This window comes from Styela clava, chromosome 3 (assembly GCF_964204865.1).
Source record: "Styela clava chromosome 3, kaStyClav1.hap1.2, whole genome shotgun sequence".
NCBI lineage: Eukaryota > Metazoa > Chordata > Ascidiacea > Stolidobranchia > Styelidae > Styela > Styela clava.
Genome location: NC_135252.1, coordinates 7,025,691 through 7,045,006, shown reverse-complemented (window position 1 = coordinate 7,045,006; position 19,316 = coordinate 7,025,691). Strand labels below are relative to the sequence as shown.

At 37.3% G+C, this 19,316-nt stretch overlaps 1 protein-coding gene across 5 annotated transcripts in view; it reads right to left on the bottom strand.

Annotated features, from left to right (window-relative positions):
* Positions 1-2,344: 2,344 nt before the first annotated feature.
* The window catches only part of LOC120343047 (mucin-5B-like), a 33,467-nt gene continuing 16,495 nt past the window's right edge, over positions 2,345-19,316 (bottom strand). For all 5 annotated transcript variants that reach the window (XM_039412115.2, XM_039412118.2, XM_078110957.1 and 2 more), the window contains 22 exons: positions 17,877-18,096; positions 17,370-17,536; positions 16,785-16,998; positions 16,450-16,598; positions 16,222-16,329; positions 15,603-15,810; positions 15,006-15,190; positions 14,400-14,556; positions 13,821-14,029; positions 13,285-13,471; positions 12,653-12,880; positions 11,963-12,099; positions 11,403-11,624; positions 10,770-10,997; positions 10,294-10,506; positions 9,749-9,929; positions 9,178-9,405; positions 8,626-8,762; positions 7,883-8,092; positions 7,206-7,424; positions 4,170-6,593; positions 2,345-3,750 (listed from right to left, as the gene is read on the bottom strand). In XM_039412115.2, the coding sequence (XP_039268049.2) occupies positions 3,622-3,750; positions 4,170-6,593; positions 7,206-7,424; positions 7,883-8,092; positions 8,626-8,762; positions 9,178-9,405; positions 9,749-9,929; positions 10,294-10,506; positions 10,770-10,997; positions 11,403-11,624; positions 11,963-12,099; positions 12,653-12,880; positions 13,285-13,471; positions 13,821-14,029; positions 14,400-14,556; positions 15,006-15,190; positions 15,603-15,810; positions 16,222-16,329; positions 16,450-16,598; positions 16,785-16,998; positions 17,370-17,536; positions 17,877-18,096 (6,360 nt within the window). In that variant the 3' untranslated portion in view covers positions 2,345-3,621. The remainder of the gene's footprint in view (positions 3,751-4,169; positions 6,594-7,205; positions 7,425-7,882; positions 8,093-8,625; positions 8,763-9,177; positions 9,406-9,748; positions 9,930-10,293; positions 10,507-10,769; positions 10,998-11,402; positions 11,625-11,962; positions 12,100-12,652; positions 12,881-13,284; positions 13,472-13,820; positions 14,030-14,399; positions 14,557-15,005; positions 15,191-15,602; positions 15,811-16,221; positions 16,330-16,449; positions 16,599-16,784; positions 16,999-17,369; positions 17,537-17,876; positions 18,097-19,316) is intronic.

The window sequence follows — 19,316 nt, the reverse complement described above, 5'->3', positions numbered from 1 at the left end:
TAAACCGCAAGTAAAAACTCCAATGTCTGCAAATACGACCTGAACGCTAATACAGTCTGAGATACCTCAAGCCGTTTTTTTTAATGAGAAGTACTCCTGCCTCCTACCCTTAGTTATGTTAAACCGCGATTCGAAAAAATCTTGTTGTTTATTTTGTATTCAAACTAGTAGAAGTTACGAACTGACCATAATTCACAAATATGCTATCCACGTCCAGCTCTACCAAATCCCCACGGCGCAATTTGCAATAAGAAGAACAATTTTGAGTTGGTTACAAAAATTCACTTCTTCTCGGACCATATATATCAGGGATGGCGAACCTTTTTCAATGAATGGGTCAAAAATTATATTTTTATCGCGGAACAGATGAGAGTGGGTCACAGATATTTAATCAATGTTTGTATCTATACGAAACTTCTGAAACAAATATTATAAGCTTCTGATGTATTTGGTGTAATTTTTATGATTTACTTATGCAGCACTTCTATCAGGGACTTTTTCTGGCATAATTTTATGAAATTAGAGTACGAAAACACGCATATGAATTAACAAAAACTTTTAGGATGATGCGACAAAATGTTTTACGGTTCCAAAGAGTTTGGAGGGACACCCACTCTGATAGTTTTATATTTTTTGATCAGCTCTCAACCACATTGAGGCACTTTTACACTGCACCATTGTTATTTCGGATTTATAGGTTTTTATTTCAGGTCTGAAAGATTTTGTTTTCCTAACAGCATTGTAGGCGAGAAACTAATAAAATGCAAAGTAGCATCTACTTCTCGTATAACCCCTAAAACAGTCCGCAGATACACTTCCGAAAGAGACAATCTGTTGCGAGAAATGGACATCAATTGCATTGTTATGTCATAAACGATTTCAGAGCCAATAGCTGAATAACAGTACACACACAGCGGTGCAGAGTGCAGACATGCGTCCAAGATTAGGGGGTTTGGAAATTACCATACCGGCCGGGAAATTGACAATTTGAATATGAGCGATCGCAGCCCTGACTGCCCAACTGACGGTATATTATAATAATTTAGTTTTCGCCAGATTAATTTAAGGCCGGTTTTATCATTTTTCATCACTGATATGTTAGTTTTTTATTATATTCGTGCCTTGGCGGGTCACGAATAAAACGCGGTGGGTCACTTTGTGACCCGCGGGTCAGTGGTTCGCCATCCCTGATATATATATATATATATATATATATATGATAATGACACAGACAGTGGCTCCCAAACTAAAACGTGAAAAATGTTCGAGACGGACCGTTTGAAATTTTTAATGACTCTAAGACTTTCGTGAAGACAGAAAATGGAAAAATGTCAGCGGAAGAAATCAATGCTACCTTTGGTGCAAAATTTTCCAAAATGGTAAGTTCAATAAAATGAATGCAATCGCTTCGCTGCGATCAATTCGTCCATTTTTAGTTCCATTTTGAATAGGCTTACCATACGTCTCGTTTTAGGCAGGACAGTCACACTTTTCAACGTTTTGTCCCGGCCGGTCAGCCAAAAGTCCCGCTTTGGCGTTTAGACAGTCAGCATATTACACGAACATTACGAATCAGCATGTTCGCGATACTGTTGTTGCTGTGCAGCGGACCGGTAGTCTACTTACTGAAAGCGGAATCGTGATTTTCTTTGTTCCGTTGTTTTATTAGTGGACTATTGCTACAATTTGTTACGTGTGAGCCCCGTACGCCAAAAGGGTGCTTATCGTAAATCCGTTCTGTTTTTTGAACCGAAACCGAAAATTAGACAGAAAGGGCATGAACTCGGCAATATGGTCAATGAAGACAGCCGGGGTGGTTTTAAATGTAGGCTCCTAATGTAAAATCGATAAATTTGAAGTTGTAAAGATCACAGCTATGGTATTTGGAGGCGCCCCGCTTTGAGGTCACAAAAATATAGTAACCCTAATTTTGGAAAGCAACGCATACAGCCTATTTAAGTTTTATTGGATACGAAATGACCCTATGGATGAAGTATGTGAACCAAGATGGCGGACACTGGAACGTCGCTAGAAGACTCTTACTTTCATTTTAATTCCCTTTCATTAGATCCAATATTAATTTTGCTTATGGGGACATTGTTTTATTCCGTCAACCGTACACGCCACGTCATTGTAATCCTTCGTCTTGATTTTGCGAACTTCATGTGATGCCGTGATTTTTTGCATAAACCATCGGTGCGGCGATGAGTTATCGACCCTCTGTGTTCATTAATTTGAGCATTGCTCTCTTATTACGCATTATCATGTCGAACCCCTGACCTCGAGCACATAAAAGAAAATGCTATAATCTTTTCCCTTTCATTCTCCATAAGACCTCGACTAGTCTAGATAAAGCAGTGTATTTTGCAATCTACTATAGATCAAAACACATAAATCTACATGGTATGTTGATTGATATACATTTCACAAGCAATAAGCTAAAAAAAATATTAACTTGGTAGTGTGATTTTTATTACAAATCGGTTACAATTATTTGTTGTTAGTAATTACTTTACACTCATTGCACTTCCCGGTCTTACATGCGGGTTCGGACTTTTTACATTCGTCCAATCCAATCTCGGTCAAAATCAGCTGGGCCATTTTTAACTGACAGATATATACTGCTTTAAGTGCAGTACATCACGGCACACAGCTTGGCAAATTTTGACCAATATTGTCCAGAAGACATTTATCTTTCCTCACGTTTGAATGTCGTCAAACAAGTATTTGAACTGTGAAACGTCCAAACATGAGCAAAACTGAATCTTATCTGGACAAAAGTGGCAAGCCATAAATTTCATAACAGACATATTCTTGCCAGATATAAACCAAATCAAAATGATTAAATTCAGCTAAATTGGTTCATAAATGGAGGAGATTGGTCTCATTTGTAATCTTTGACAAGCCAACAAAAACACATGAAACAATATTTACAAACAGTCACACTTTGTTACGATGCTCGCGAAATAATTAGAAAACTTGAGATTTCGATATATTGATACATACAAGCTCTACAAAAAGCATGGCTATTTCTGCGATAGCTTTTTACGAATTATATGAAACGATTTGTCTTCAACGTAAAGTTTAGGGTTATTAAATTTGGGAAATTAAAAACTACAAATGTGCAAAATAGCAATAATATTGCCTTGCCCAGACACGATAACGAAACATGAGTTTGTCAGAAAAATATATACCAAAAAAATATATACTACATATATTGAAGAATTGTTTTTTTGTGATTATACAATAAAAATGATGATAGGGAAATTGAGAAATATTGAACTTAAATTTGTGTATGTAAAAAAATTGTCTTGAAGATATCGTTCCAGAACCAGACCGACCTACAACATGAATACGTAGGCAGTGCTGCGACGTTATGACTATAAACAAACGAATGTGTGTAATATCTTTAACGTGAAGATTTCAACGAGAAGAATCAACTAATTCTTGTGAAATTAATATTAGCTTTAACTGTGATAAGTTTGTATATAGTACACTATATATATACATAGATAAATCTTGGATCAACGGCGCGGCAGAATATGTACTAGTACTAAAGAATGAACATTTGGTTAATTTTTGCTAGGATGTCAGGTATTATTATGTTTCATTAAATTCCAATTAAGCTTTGACGAGTTCTTTGATTTCCTCAGCAAGGTCATCGTCAATGTTTTCTTTTTTAGTTTCGCCTGAATTTTCCGAAGATAGACGTTGATTTAGTTCCTCTTGTAGTTCGCTTTCTATATCACCCTGTTAGAATGAACGTATACACGTTGTTATATCACGAACAAGAAAATTTTTTATAGATAATACATTTATTATTTTTCCAATAAAAAAGCATCTAATAATGTAACTACACTGACAAATTATAATATATATTCTAATAACTTGTGTTTATTAGAAATAAATATTTTTGAAATGTCCTTCTAATAAGTAAACGAAAAGATTATTGATGAGGTTAACTAATTATAATGTGATTTAATTTTATAACATTTTGCAATGATAAAAAACTTATATACCAAGATATCTATCGTTGAGTCAAACATAATCTATTCAAGGTTTTCTTATCTACTCTGGGTGGTGTATTTTAATGACCCTTATTCATGCACCATCTATTCATTCAATTTTATTAGATCAATTTTTTATATGTGCTAAAACTAGGTTCTTACCAAGCTCATCTGGCTCATAGCACTTTCAAGTTGTTGCTGTTGTTGAGATTGCGCTTGTGCAAACTCACCATTGCTTTCGAGTTGTCCTAGAAGATGTGCGATGTCTTGGTCATTTAAAGAAGCCAAATCCTCATTAATTTGTTGCTGTGATTGCGTTTGTGAATGACTTGATGAGGATGACTGGTGCTGAATTTGGATTTGTGATTGACCTGATGTTTGACTTGATGACTGGTGCTGCACTTGAACCTGTGACTGGCTTGAACTATCACCGCCTGATGGGTTCGCTTGATGACTACTTTCTATCCCACTGATAATAGATTGAGCATGTGCGTCGATGTCACTGACTTCCTGGCTTTGAGATTGACCCTGTATTTGAGTGCCGTCGCCAGTACCTATTTGAATTTGACCTTGAGATTGACTCCCACCTTCTCCAGATTGAGACTGGTGTTGCCATTGCCACTGACCTCCTTCAGACGAAGGTGATGAAGCAGCAGTTGTAGGAGCTAATGTGGCTACTCCGTCGCAACAATAAACTTTGATTTCATAATCTTCGCAGACTGGATGAACTGGTTGCTGGTTTCCATCACAGAAAAGTCCAGATTTCGCGTCACAACTGACCACTTGCCATTCTTGCGTTTTTTCGAAATCCGCAATAGTTTTCCCGACTGGACGGCATTGAATTTGAGTGGGATTTTCACAGAATTTGAAGTTGTTTTCACGTAAATGCTCATATCGCTCGTCGTCATTACGATTTGGCATTTTTGGGCGGTCCGAACTCATCCAATCTGTCCAGTAACAAGTGGGTTCAGCTGGTTTGGTTGTCGCCTTTTGTGTTGTTGTTGTTTCCGGTAGAACGGTGACAATTGGTTTTGTCGTCGTACTACTAGTAGTAGATTGTGTAGTTGTTGTGGGTGCTTTTGTAGTTGTTGTCGTTGTTGGGATTGGTTTTGGAGTGGTTTTCGGGGGTTTAGATGTAGTCGTTGTTGTGGTGGGTGCTTCTGTCTCTTCAGTTGTCGTTTTTACAGTCGTGGTAGTTGGCTCCGTTGTTGTGGTTGTCGTAGTTGTCAGCTCTTCTGTTGTTGTCGTTGGCTCTGGAGTTGAAGTGAATGTTGTTGATTGAGTTGTGCTAGTGGTCGTTGATGTAGCAGTTGTTGTCGTTGGTTCTGGAGTTGTAGTAGTGGTAGTTGTTGTCGTTGGTTCTGGGGTTGTAGTAGTAGATGTTGTCGTTGGTTCTGGAGTTGTAGTGGTAGTAGTTGTTGCAACAGTAGTCGTGGTGGTTGGAAGAGGTTTTGTTGTTGTAGTTTCTTCAGGTATTTCAACAACTATATCACCAGATCCTGAACCTGATTCTTCGGGCTCTTCAGGAATTCTCGTAGGTGGTTGTGTGGCTGGTTCTTCACCAGATCCAGATTCTTCTGGTATTTCTGGAATTTTAGTGGGTGGTGCCGTGGTAGGCTCTTCACCAGATCCTGATTCTTCTGGTATTTCCGGAATTTTGGTGGGTGGTGCCGTGGTAGGTTCTTCACCCGATCCTGATTCTTCTGGTATTTCCGGAATTTTAGTGGGTGGTGCCGTGGTGGGCTCTTCACCCGATCCTGATTCTTCTGGTATTTCCGGAATTTTTGTGGGTGGTGGAGTGGTAGGCTCTTCACCCGAACCTGATTCTTCTGGTATTTCCGGAATTTTAGTGGGTGGTGCCGTGGTAGGCTCTTCACCCGATCCTGATTCTTCTGGTATTTCCGGAATTTTAGTGGGTGGTGCCGTTGTAGGCTCTTCACCCGATCCTGATTCTTCTGGTATTTCCGGAATTTTTGTGGGTGGTGCCGTGGTGGGTTCTTCACCAGATCCTGATTCTTCTGGTATTTCCGGAATTTTAGTGGGTGGGGGAGTGGTAGGTTCTTCGCCAGAACCTGAAACTTCAGGCTCCTCCGGTTGTTCTGTTGGAGTGACAACATTACATTCACAGGAATCCGTACAACCACAGCTTGTCACCATTTTCCATTCATAATCAAATTGTGATCCATCCTTGCATTTCATTGCGATTTTTCTAGTTTCATGAGATGATGGCTGGCAAAGAGAGCATTGGTCGGAGAGACCTACTGCTGACCACAGAGCACCACTTCGGCAAAAACCATCACAGTATGCAACCGGCATCTCTTCAACTGAGGTACAAGAATCCACTCTAACATATTCAAGACGTGAGGCAATATGCCTAGAGCATTCGAAACAAGCATCAATTTGGCATTTTGAACAACATCCATCTTCAGTCGAGACGATTGATCCCCCCTTTGAAAGACAGGTTTGCTCGTCAACAGGTGGACATGCCTTACGTACACACATATGTATATAAAAACCAGTGTCTTCATCGATTTGTTCAGTGCAGTGGCATGTATCGCAATTTGTTGGATGCCAACTCGACGAGGGCTGAAATACAAAAATAACGTTCAAAATTGTTATATATACAGTACAGGAATATGATGGTGACGTAAATAAGAAGGTAAAAAAATATTGAATATTCACGTCCAAAACCAGTTGTTTCAGGTTGTTGTAATGTATAATTTTATAATGTGAAATATGAAGAGAGTAATTTTACGCAGCATATTAAATACGCATATATTCATGTTGAGGTGTGCTGGTTATCGAGTCTGAAGTATGCATTTGGTACTCGGTTGCCCGAGACTAGGAGTCGAGTTTTTTAAACTCGAATAGAATGGGATTTGCAGACAAAAACTTTTTCGAAATCAATACTCTGTATCTCGAGTTGAGGGTCTGAATCACACGTCTGAATTATCAATTTGTAATGAATTGTTTCTACACCCATGACGCCAAATATTATAATAACAAATTCATCTTTTTTCACGATGCCATAAATTTGTTTCCCAATTTTTGAAGAATATAGGTTCGGTTTTGTAGCTTATTAAATAAAGACATCCGGGTTTATAGCCTATTAAACAAGATATTATATATGGGATTGAGATAATAAAATTTTCTATATACACATCATTTTATTTTCTAAAATTATGTAGTCCAATGTACCAGTTGTGGCAATCCAGACGCACAGCATACACTATCTGGTACACATCTGTATTTACTGCAGCAATTTTCAGTATATCTTTCGACTTTATAGCAGGAGTTACATGATGGTATTTCTGGTTCTTCACATGCATATGATGAAGTTACCACATGGGTTCCTTCCTCGTTCAGCATGCATACGTAAGATTTGCATTCGTCCTGGTCGCTCCATGATTCACCAATCTGATAATAAATAATATTCGTGTATGAGTTCAACAAAGTGGTTTTACTTCGAGTCCTGCAAAGTTTTGCAAGAGAAGTCTGTTTAAAGCTAACAAACAATTTCCCCCCTTTTCAGCAACAGTTTAGGTAGAAATTCCGAGAATGAAGCGCTAAATATGGTTATAAGTGCACACTTTAAAATACACTGAATTCGTAAAATGGAAAATAAGAAATTTACAATTGTTATTAACAATTCCAATAAATCAATATTTGGGTCCAAGTTGAAACATATAAACAAACTAAATTTTCAAATATGATGTAAATGTTCATCAAAACGTTAAAATTATAATATTATATTAATGTAGAAAATTTTTTTCGAGTATAAAAAATAGCAATCGAGTGTTTCTATAGTTCGTTTCTAATCCAAATATGCCCTATTATGAAACAGAATAAATTAAATATGGCAAAATATATCATACGTTTTTGCATTGTCCATGCACGTCACAGCCAACGGGTATGCAACTTCCACAGCACTGTCCACTTTGGGTGACGTAGTTATGACAAGGTGGACAAGTGGTATCACAAGATGTGGCGAAGCACGTAGTAGAATAACAACCTGTTTCTGCGCTGAATGTTTCACCTGAACATTTACAACGAGTGCAAACGTCCTCATCCCACTCTTCTCCAATCTGACAAAAAGATATACATACAATTAGGTATATATAAATATATAAAACACCGTTTTGCATTTGATGTCCAGCCGATTCAATATATTAGCCGTGCGACATTCGAAAAGATTACGACTGACGCTTCTTTAACAGTACTGTTAAAAGCGTCAGTGATTTAGCGTTCAAATAGCATTCACCGTATTGTCGGAAAATTTCAGACAATCAGAGGATGGGATGATACGATTTTGTATGAGATAATTCATATTCCGGGATATGGTGCTAGAAAGGGACTGCCTGATACGTAGGGAGCTATCCGTTTAATCAGGAACGATATATTTAAAACGTAAATTGAGTTGACCACCACAGAAATCATTAGGCTGTTGCAGCCAATGGTACCGCCAAAGTTCATAAATTATGACGGAGGTGTATATTCAAGTTTAGCATGACGTGTTGGGCATAGGTTGTATTGGAAATGACAATCGGGGGAATAGAACTAGATGCAAAGCACAACATGGATGCTTTTCTTTACCAATATTAAATTTAATGAGACGAACCTGTCGCGTTATATCGTTGTAATGGCATACATTTCTTGATAAGCACTGAACATGAGCACATAGACAATCATCAATGGTTACTGATCTGTCTTGACATGGAGAGCAGGCTGGTTGTACATCATCACATTTGTTACATTCTGGAACGAAAAAAACACGTTCATGAGAGATAAAAATATCCAGCATTTTTCGATGCAAATAATAGTATAATAGTGTAGATGACTTTCGATCCCGGATTCATTAATCTTGATAGTAAAGAGATTTCATTAAAAAAACACTGTTCACACAGGGTACGTGCAAGTGTAGAACTAGGTCACATTCCGTCGTTTTGAAAAATATAACAATTCTCTTCCGCCACCTATCCGGATCATAAAATTTAGGGATTGGGTACATCTGTTTCTTGCGGTTTTAATGACAGTTCGAAAGATTTATTTTAGCAATAAACAAAATTTTGCATGGCGTTTAGGAATATTAGTTGCTTTGAATAGATTATATTTACGGAATGATTACTTATATCATCGAAATCCTATCTAATATACAATAATAAAAACTCACCACATTTATATTTAGGACAACATCCTGATTCGTCAGTCACCAAATGCTGTAAGTGAGTACAAGTCGGGGCAGCAGGGCATGGATTCTTATCGGGATTGCATGTGCATTCGTAAATCGGTATACAATCGGTTGGGTTGGTTAGAATTGGTGCAAAACCAACTTCACAGGTTGGTATTTCGACTGCTGGACAATTCTCACTTTCTCCTTTTCCGAGCTCGTAGTTGCACGCTGAAAATTTTTTTAATTCAATTTTTGAGAATACATACAGTGAATAACGTAAACATTATCAACTATGTATATGTGAAATTGCGGTCTGATAGCGCATAGCAGCTAAGAATAATCTTACGTTAATGATTAGGTACAGATTTACAAGTAAAAAGTAAGCTTATCCTTTGCATACTAAATTCAGCAAACGGGTAATTTAGCAAATTAACTACGTTCTCTGAGATGAAATTTCTCCAAGATACTATACAAAAGACTTGTAACCTGTTTCCTAGTTGAGCTAACTGATATAAACTGTGTATTACTGCATATTACTATAGTTTATTTAGAAAAATAAATAAATACATACTGCATTTATATTCAGGACAGCAAGGATCCGATTCTGGAATTCTAGTTGCTACTTGACATGGGCCGCACTCCGGTACTTTTCCACCAGTAGTACTATTACAGGCTACGTTGTTGCATTTTATTTCGTTGCCTTGCACACATGAACAGACTTTACAAGGTTCCGGATAGAAAACTTCACCATACTAAATAAATTCATGACCCTAATTAGTTTTATGAAAAAATAATATTTACATAGGGTATTCGAATTGTAATAGGAAACACGTATCCACCTCTATTCCTAACTGTATTTTACAAATAACAAAACCAATTTACTCCCCGGGGAGATTGAAATGTCGGAAAGCAAACCTAATTGGATATTGCCTTAATAGCAAAATTAGTTTTGTTTCCATCTTTTACGTGAAAAAACGTAGAACCTCTTCCATTCACTCTAAACATTGGAAATATTCGTTTGAAAACTGCGAATGAATTCAGGATTTGAAAATACCACCTAGAAAATTTTGAAAATCTAGTCAATTTCTCCAAAACAAATTTAAAACAAATACGTACATCGTAAGTGCCTCCGTTTGCGTCTATGCACTTGTTATCACATTTCTTGCAGCAGCCATCTTCTGTTGGTACTATAGTTCCCTCACATAGAGATTCGTCAAAATTCTGGCATTCTTTCTTCTCACAGTTAACGATATGAAAACCGGATGTGTGGTTAACGGCTGATGTGCAAGTGCACGTTGTACAAAGATTTGGTGGCCATGATTCTCCTTGCTAAAATTTAAAAAATTACAGGTTCCTTTATAAATAGGTATTACGTTGAATGAGTTCGAGGATTTTTTTCTGCCTATGTTGATAGGGACTAATCATCAATCTCATTAAAGTCATGAAGCCTTGAACTCACATCAACAAGTGAATTGTTTTACCCTATAGCCTACAGTCTTTCCAATAAAGATTTAGTCGTCAGAGACACCTAGCTCTAGTACTACTCGTTAACTCGTTAATATTAGGTCGTTACGATAATATAAATTACTTACCTGTTTTACTGTTGTGCCATCCAAGCTACAACATACTGCTGATTTTACACAATGAGCCGTTTGACAACAGTCTTCAGTAGTGACTTTGACTTCGTAACATGGACCACAGCTTGGCATAATGAGAGCAGGACAATCCATTGGACGCTCTATAACGACCGGTTCGCCTTTATTATCAGCAACGCAGATATGTGATGAACAAGTGTCCATATCTTCCCAGCCATCTCCAATCTGTAGTATTTAAATCGATTGCTCAAATTATTTGAGTCGCCGTCGCACAACAGCGTAAGAAACACACACGAAATCAGAAAATGTGATTCAAATATGGTTCAATCTTAGAAAATCCTACATTCAATTCGATTGATATTGGAAGGGTGATAGGCACTGAAGTCTAATCAGTAAATGCATTAAAAATTGTTATTCACGTATTGATGTAATTTGTGAATGTAAAATTTCTTATAAGGCCCGGTGCCCGTGTGTCCATTCAGAATCAAAACAGTTCTGTACTCTATGAAACCGACTTTTGACGCCGGACCAACATGATTGTCGGTCTCCAAATTATTTAGGAGTTGTAACATAATAACTATCCAAAATAAACAAAAATGAACGCTTTTATAACAATATATATTCACTTACATCGACGCATTGCGCTTCACCGTCCGGCCCATCTACGGAGCAAGAAGTTTTTACACAAGTTCCGCAGCATTCTCCTGTATTTATGACCCTTTCATGACATGGTGGACAGTATGCGGCACATGCCATTAAAACACAGTCAGCGTGGTAACAACCCCTCTCGTTTGGTTCAGTCGCATGACATGTGCAGTGTTGACATGGGTCTATCCAGTACTCATCACCAGGCTAAACAAAATTTAAGATTAGTCAGGTTGACAAATCAGTCAGGTGAAATCTAATACTTTTGGTTGCGTAGCAAGCGCCATCCCTGTTTGAAGTTTGCATGAATTGCTCTTTTATCGATACTTCTACAATTTTCAAGATCGGTTCGGGTTTTGTTAAAGTCAAGATTAAATTGAAAATCAACACTAGGTGCAAACTTGTAGAAAATACCCAAAAAGAATTATTATTGAAGAATAATAAATATTATTGAGTGATATTTCACGGACATTTAAAATGAAAGTTACTCATAACATTGCATCCTGAAATTGGATGCATTGCATTGCATTTAACACAAAAAATACCTCATATGCCGTTCCATTGTAATAGCAAATTCCCTTTATGTTACATGTAGTAGCGCTGCATCCACAGTCATCGTAGGTGACAACCTTGTTTTCGCAAACATCACACCATACACCATCATGTGGACAAGTTTTACATCCTAAATTATTTAATATATTTAAGGCCTTTATTCTACTTATAAACATGATAGTTCGATTTGGTACTGAAACTTTTTATGCGTAATGTTCTAAAAATTACCGGACATTTTGAGAATCTAGAAGCAATGTCGTATAGTGGTGGTATCTTATCGAGTACTAGATGCTGCTTCACTGAAGGACTAAGAGATTTTGCGCCGTGTGACCAACCGTCAGAGACTTTATTTATACGGAATTAGGTAAACACGGTTTGATTAGTGTTTGGGATGAGACTATGATATTTGTACCGGAGGAGAAGAAGGGCGATAATAGGGCTCATTTTGAGGATAATGCACCGGTTCCATACAAATGGAATAGAGGGGTGGAGGAAATTATAACAGACCAGTAGTTAAAATTTATCCAACGGGAGGAGGCTAGCATTTTTCTTGAACAAAAACGTATTCGGGATTGACTGGATGGTTGTAAAAGCCTTGACTCGAACGACGGGGAAAGCGTTTTAGAATAGAACACTTGATCAATTTTCCCTGCTTGATATTTTCTTCACCAAACTATACTCACTGCATTCATAAGTTGGGCAGCAATCTCCCACTTCCGTATGTAAATATTTATTGTCCTCGCATGTGGGCGCTTCCGGGCAATTTTTGACATCAGTGTTGCAAACGCAATCATATTGTGGAATACATTCTCCTTGATTTACTATGTCAGCTACATAGCCGGGTGATGAACAAGTTGGTATAAAAGCGGCGGCACATTCCCCTGTTCCTTGTCCGCTTGCATAATTGCAAACTATATGAAGGAGACCGAATAGTCGATTTAATGTTGCCTAATCAATAGTACTGTTAAGAGTTTTAAGGAGAAGGAAATATATTTAGAAGGATTATAGAAGGAAAGGAATTTTGGGGAGATTTACTATGAGCAATTATTATTAATGTTTCATCTACTTCGATATGTTGATCATGTTTTACAGATTTAGTATTTTAATTAATGGTATTTTTTTGAATCGACAATTGTTTTGGTTAAATGTCGGATAACTTTCTACTCAAACACGTCTGTTCGTAACTAGAAATAAAATATTCCGTAATGACTACTGGCTAGCTATATTTTTGATGTAAATACACAAAACAGCGATGAGTGGAGACTGTTTCTATATTATAAGTTAGTGCTTTATGCTTTTTTCAAGGTAATCTTACCGCATTCATACTCAGGACAGCATGGATCACTTCCGACAACTTGCTGTACAACATGACATGATGAACATTCCGGTTTTTCCGGACTCCAATCCGGTGAACATGCAATTGGATTGCACGCAAATTGTTGTTCGTTCATGCAGGTACATACAGTGCATGTGTCTCCAGGTGGAATGAATGATTCACCGTACTAATGAAAAGTATGCATACTTCAGTACAATGTAAGAAAAGGAGAACTTGACATAGAGAAGGTGGCGGCACTACCTACACTAAAACGAAAATTATGCACGTGACAAAACGGGATACATCTCGCTACGGTATATCAGTAAGTCTTATTTGCTATTGCATAGTCATATTACTTTTACTGTATATACAAACAAGAGAGGCATGTTAAAATATATGAACATGATTGTCAAATGACTAATTTGAGGCTTAAAATAAGCGATTCTACGTTCAGATCCACGGCATCATTTCAACATGGATGGCTGAGCCAATCACCTATGTTTACCACCATCACGATGAATTGTTTTGTTACCAACCTCATATATATCTCCATTATCATCAATACAGTTAGTGCAATTAGTGGTAGGTTCACATTTTCCGTTGGAAAGAACCTGATCTGGGGGACAGAAACATCCTTCAATAACTTCTCCGTCTACGCATTCCACTCCTTGATTGAATTCAGCGCATGTATAGTCACACCCGGGTCTACAGGCTTGGTATACGAAATCCTCTTCGCATTCAAACGCTGAATGCAGGAAGAACAAAGATTAGTTCTAGTAGGGAATATTTTGTTAACGTTATAGTAAAAAAGAGAAAAATACTCAAATAGAAAGACGCAAAAGTAAAATGATTTATATAAATACCGCAAAATTTCAGACAAATGGTATACGAAAGTGGATTGTAATAACCAGCAAGACCTGGGCTAAAATATTGGACCCGCGAGAAACTTTGAAAAATAAATAGCAATATACTTAAAGCGAATTTTGCATCTTCAAGTTTTGAAAATTTGATATGAATTAGCCCACTAGTAGATATAATTTAACAATGAAACAAAACCTCCCATTGGTATATACGTCGTGACCAACAAGGAAAATTCCTTGTGTACTTGTACTTACGACAGAAGTCGGCATTTCTCCAGTCAATGCACGCTCCTTCCACTTGGCAAATTCTTGCATAGCCGTAAATTGCCTCGCAATAACTGTATTTGCCACATTTCGTGTCAAATTGACAAATTTTGTGGAATTTTTCTGGGTCGACAAGTGGATGACATGCCTGGAAACGAAAATAAAATAATCAGATTCAGATTTTACAAATCCGAACAAAATCCACGTATTTTGATGGTAGCAAGATCGACAATTAGGTAATTTTGTTAGTTTTCATTTGTCCGTAGGTACTGTTAGAATATAAACATTGCTACTTTTCGACGTGGAAAACAAGCGCAAATTATAATAGAAAATATAGTTATGTTTTTTCGTTATTTGATTAGCAATAAAATTGTGACTATGCTCACATATTAACTGAGGCTATCAAGGCTATATACACTGATACTCAAGTTTTTGCCAATCAGGCTATGAGTATTGGCCCATGGAAGAGTAACTTTCTATGAGAAACCAACCAAGATAGTCTGATTCTTATAGCCTTCTTACTTTGTACATATAAAGTACGAAATCTTCCATGGATCCAAAGATATTGAATTCATTTAAAGATATTCAATAACTTACTTCAAATATGTCAGATAGAATGATGTCACACTCTGACGCTGGAGGGTCTGAACATACTGGAGGTGGTTCGTAACAAACTCCACTTTTATGGGCAACGAGCCAGCTGTATCCGAACTTCTCAATGTCAGTGACAATTTCACCCCCACGTGAAGTCAGTTCGTCTGACAGATCGTTGTTACAAACACCTAGAATTAGACATTTGTATCCTTTTTATCTGTCAATTAGCTAAAACATGCAAATTCTTACGCCAACATTCATGAATTCATGCAACCATCCTTATCTATTTTGAAGCCAGAGATACATTCGATTTTTCAATAACCTGGTTCTGAATCCGTGTTATAAGTTATAATACTTTTTAACAATATAAACAATTTTAAATTGAAATTCTTGCGTAGAATCGACGTTCTGGTAACTTTTGGCGTGATACTAGATTAATATAACGTTGACGAATGTTAACGAATTGGGTAGGCAACGCCCAACCGGAAAGATTTCGGTACTTCGGTAAGGCTTAAAAAACGTCGTATGAAAATATAAAACTTATCATGGTCCAAACACCGAACAAACCCATTTTGAACAGGTAAAACTTCTCCCACTCACCACACAACCCTTCTGTGTTATCCTCAGCATATCCGTATGGTAATCGAAGTGACCAACTGTAGTCTTCGCCGGTGTATGTCAGAACAAGTCCAATAGATTCAATCGTGACATAAAACAAATTGCTACCACGTAATTCAACAAGGATTCCATTTATTGTTGCTGGCAGGTTCTCTTGGGCGCTAGCTGGAGGACCACCGTTAACGGTGAACTGTCAATTGCAATGAAAATAATTTAGAAAAATCAAAATTTCAAGAAAAAACTATTTTTTCAAGAACACGTGAGAGTGGTCAAAATTGTATTTGGAAAATATGAGATCATGCTCGATGACGTCATTGCCTAATGAAAATAAGAATCTATTGAGGAATTAATTGAATATTTACTTCAAGACGACTGAAAATTTAAATTAGCTTTTTCAAGTATTTCAAGAACTTTTCGAAAAATGATATGATAACATCTGTTCGTTTACTACCTATACAAACTTGGGTGTCGCGTAGCTGCGCTAAAAATTGAACCTGCCGTCTGTATGGTAGCCCAATAGCCGCTCTTACGGACTTGGGCATCAAAATTGCGATTGTGACCATGTACATTAATCCCTATTCTAACTATAGTCTTCTTTTACCGTATAGTCATCAATGAGTTCAAGATCGGTATTGTTATACTTCAATGTGATCATTCTTGTGCATGTTGTTGTTGGGGCTTCTTCACATTTCACGTTTTGCATCCAAATCTAAATATTTGAAATAGGTAATTTTAGTTTGTAAAAATAGAGTTTTCCCTGAAACAAAATGCAAACAAATTGTCTCTGATATTGCGAGTAGATGAGATAGTTGAAAGACATTTTACTTACTTCGTAATCCCTTTCAACAACGTGTTTAACATCCTTTGTCAATGATGATCCTGAACTTCTAGCTAACACAAAAGTACAGTTTCCTTGGAATGGATAATAGAATCCATCAAAAGTGAAGAAATGTGGGTCACCTTGACCGAAGCAATAACCTTGAGAAAGAAAGACAATAAGGTTAAATGTGCTCGCTGTGCTGAAGGTTAACTTCGCGAAGTCGAACGACTGAGCCGAAATATAAAATTCTTCGGAGTCTTCATTTGAATGGATTGGAATTTCTCCTCAGCCTGATTTAAGAACTATATTCAGCTAACGAATCCCTTTACGAAGTATGCACTTACATTGGCATTCCCAGTGACAGGAACAACCATCATCTACAGCAACAGCTGGGAAATAGTTAGCACATGTTGGTTTGGGCTGAGAGTCGCAAGTTTGTTTATAATCTGTACTTTTCGTTATGCATTTCCCGGGTGATTCTTCTACACATTCCAGAGTAACGCAAAGTGATGAGTCTCCTCTCAGAGGCCAAGAATCTCCAGGTAGATAAATATTGCCCTGTGTGATAATATTGACATGAGCTTTGAAAGTTTTCCATTATAATCACCATTACAGACATATTTACAGTGCAATATTCTAAGACCTTTTCCTAATGGTCATTTATTTTATTTATAAGCTGTTGTTTTGTGGTAATAAAAACGGAGAGTTGATGTGACAACTGCTGTTTCCAACTGTATTATTAAAAATGATGTCAAATGGTGCCTACTGTTACAGCAACAACAATACCTATAAATTGGTAATCCTGACCCGCTAAAGATATGCTAGATTGCTGAGATTTTTGCTGGTAATGATATTCAAATCCAAATACCGTAGAATTTCGGTTACTCAATTTTCTATTCTATATTATTAGATTTTGTTTTCTGTCTTACGTTGGCATCTCTGCAGTTACAGAACTGTATTACTGTTGGTTCCGGAGTTGTGGGTTGCGGAGTTGTTGTTGTTGTTGGAGCCGGGGTTGTAGTTGTTGGTGGCGGTGGAATAACCGGACATTCTGACTCATGCTTGCATTTTTGACCAACGTAGTCCCATACTTCATCTACAACAATATGGAAAATTTGGATCTTAGCTCACAATGCGTAAATGGCAATAAAATTCCATATAATAATTTAGGTATCTATATATGTAACGCGCCGTGCAGCAAGGTTTTTGGTCGTTCTTATCTTACACTTGCAATTAAAATAAAATGTGTAAAACTGTTTTGAATAAATTTGTAGGAAAAGGGTCTATCAAAGCGATTCCAATAGCAAATCTTATGTTACATACTTTGCTTAACAACAGAAAATGCAATTTGCAATATTCCGATCAAACGCATTAAGAAAGTCATTCCGCATATTTTTTTAAAAATGTCATCAGAAAAGTCATCACCAGCTCCTTACCGTCTTTGCATTGAACATAACATCCTTCGAGTTGTTCCCATGGACAGTAAACCGGGTCTTTATTCCAGCAAGTTCTCGGGCATGGATTTCCACAAGCTTCATATTTCCATTCACATTCATAATCACCACTGGTTCCGTAGCCAGGATCAAGAGCTTCACACATGACAGGACAGAATTCGCTGTCACGCCATGTTACACAAACACCAGCTTGGGAGCAAGCCTAGAAGAGAAGGTACAAAAATGTTAATTGAATCCTAATTTTCCGTATATTGATGCATTGAATGTGAGGCTTATAGTTATAAAGTTATGCTCGATGAACAATGTTTGACGCTGGTGCACCAAGAAAAGTGATACGAACATTCTCGGCATAGCATCTCGGACCACCCTACGCCGGTTGCCATCTCGATGGGAATAATTAATTATGTGTAAGAGAATTGCTCGACTCCTCGAAACAGTCTGGTGGTTTAAAAAATCGATGATCTTTTTTTCACCGATTTCTTCACCATATCGGAACATCTAAATTAATCTATACCCTAATGCATAGGTTCTCAAAGTGCTCCGTACGGAGCCCCAGGGCTCCGCGAGAGAAACCCAAGGGCTCCGCGAGCTATTCGATTACTCTCCAAAATACTGACTCAAAATTTTGTAACCGTTCAAAGAAGCAATAACAGCTTTGATAAAATCTGACAAATATGGTAAAAAGGCGGAATTAAAAAATGACATTATTTATAAGCAGGAGCGTAGCCAGGATTCTTAAGAGGGAGGTGGTTCAAAATCGGAATCGGAAATTTCCGCGCAACATTCTTAGCAATTAAAAAAACGGATAACGAGATTTCTGTTGCGTAAAATATTCAATCCAATTTCCGATGCGAGCATTTAACGTGTCTCGTCGTTATAATGTAATTGTGCTCATCGTTACTCACGTTTGATTCGAGATTACTATTAGGATTACTAAAATGAAAGTATACTATTCTAAAATAACATAAAATATGTGATAAACTGCCAACTATAAATAAATTGGAGTCGTATTTTGGCGATTTCGGGATTTGTCAAACTTGATTTGTTCCTTTGCCCTTGAGATTATTTTTAAGCAAGATATCGCCGTTCAAAAAATCACAATGACTGGGCAAAATACGGACAATTGAAATTTATTTTATTGCATTCGGCTCCGTCGGTAGTTTCAGTATGAAAAAAAGGTACATCGCGGATCGCGCTCACAATTGATTGCGTGCGGCTGCGTCGGTAGTTTCAGAATGAGAAAAAAAGGTACATCGCGCGCACAATTGACTGTGTTTCGATATCGCAGTTACTACGATGAAAACCTAACATAAAACCAAATTGTGAGATTTACAATGTCTATAAAAGCGTTTTGAATCTGAGGTGAGTCTGCTGAAACAAAACGTGTGATCTTCCTTTTAAAGTTTCAGTTTTAATATTTTA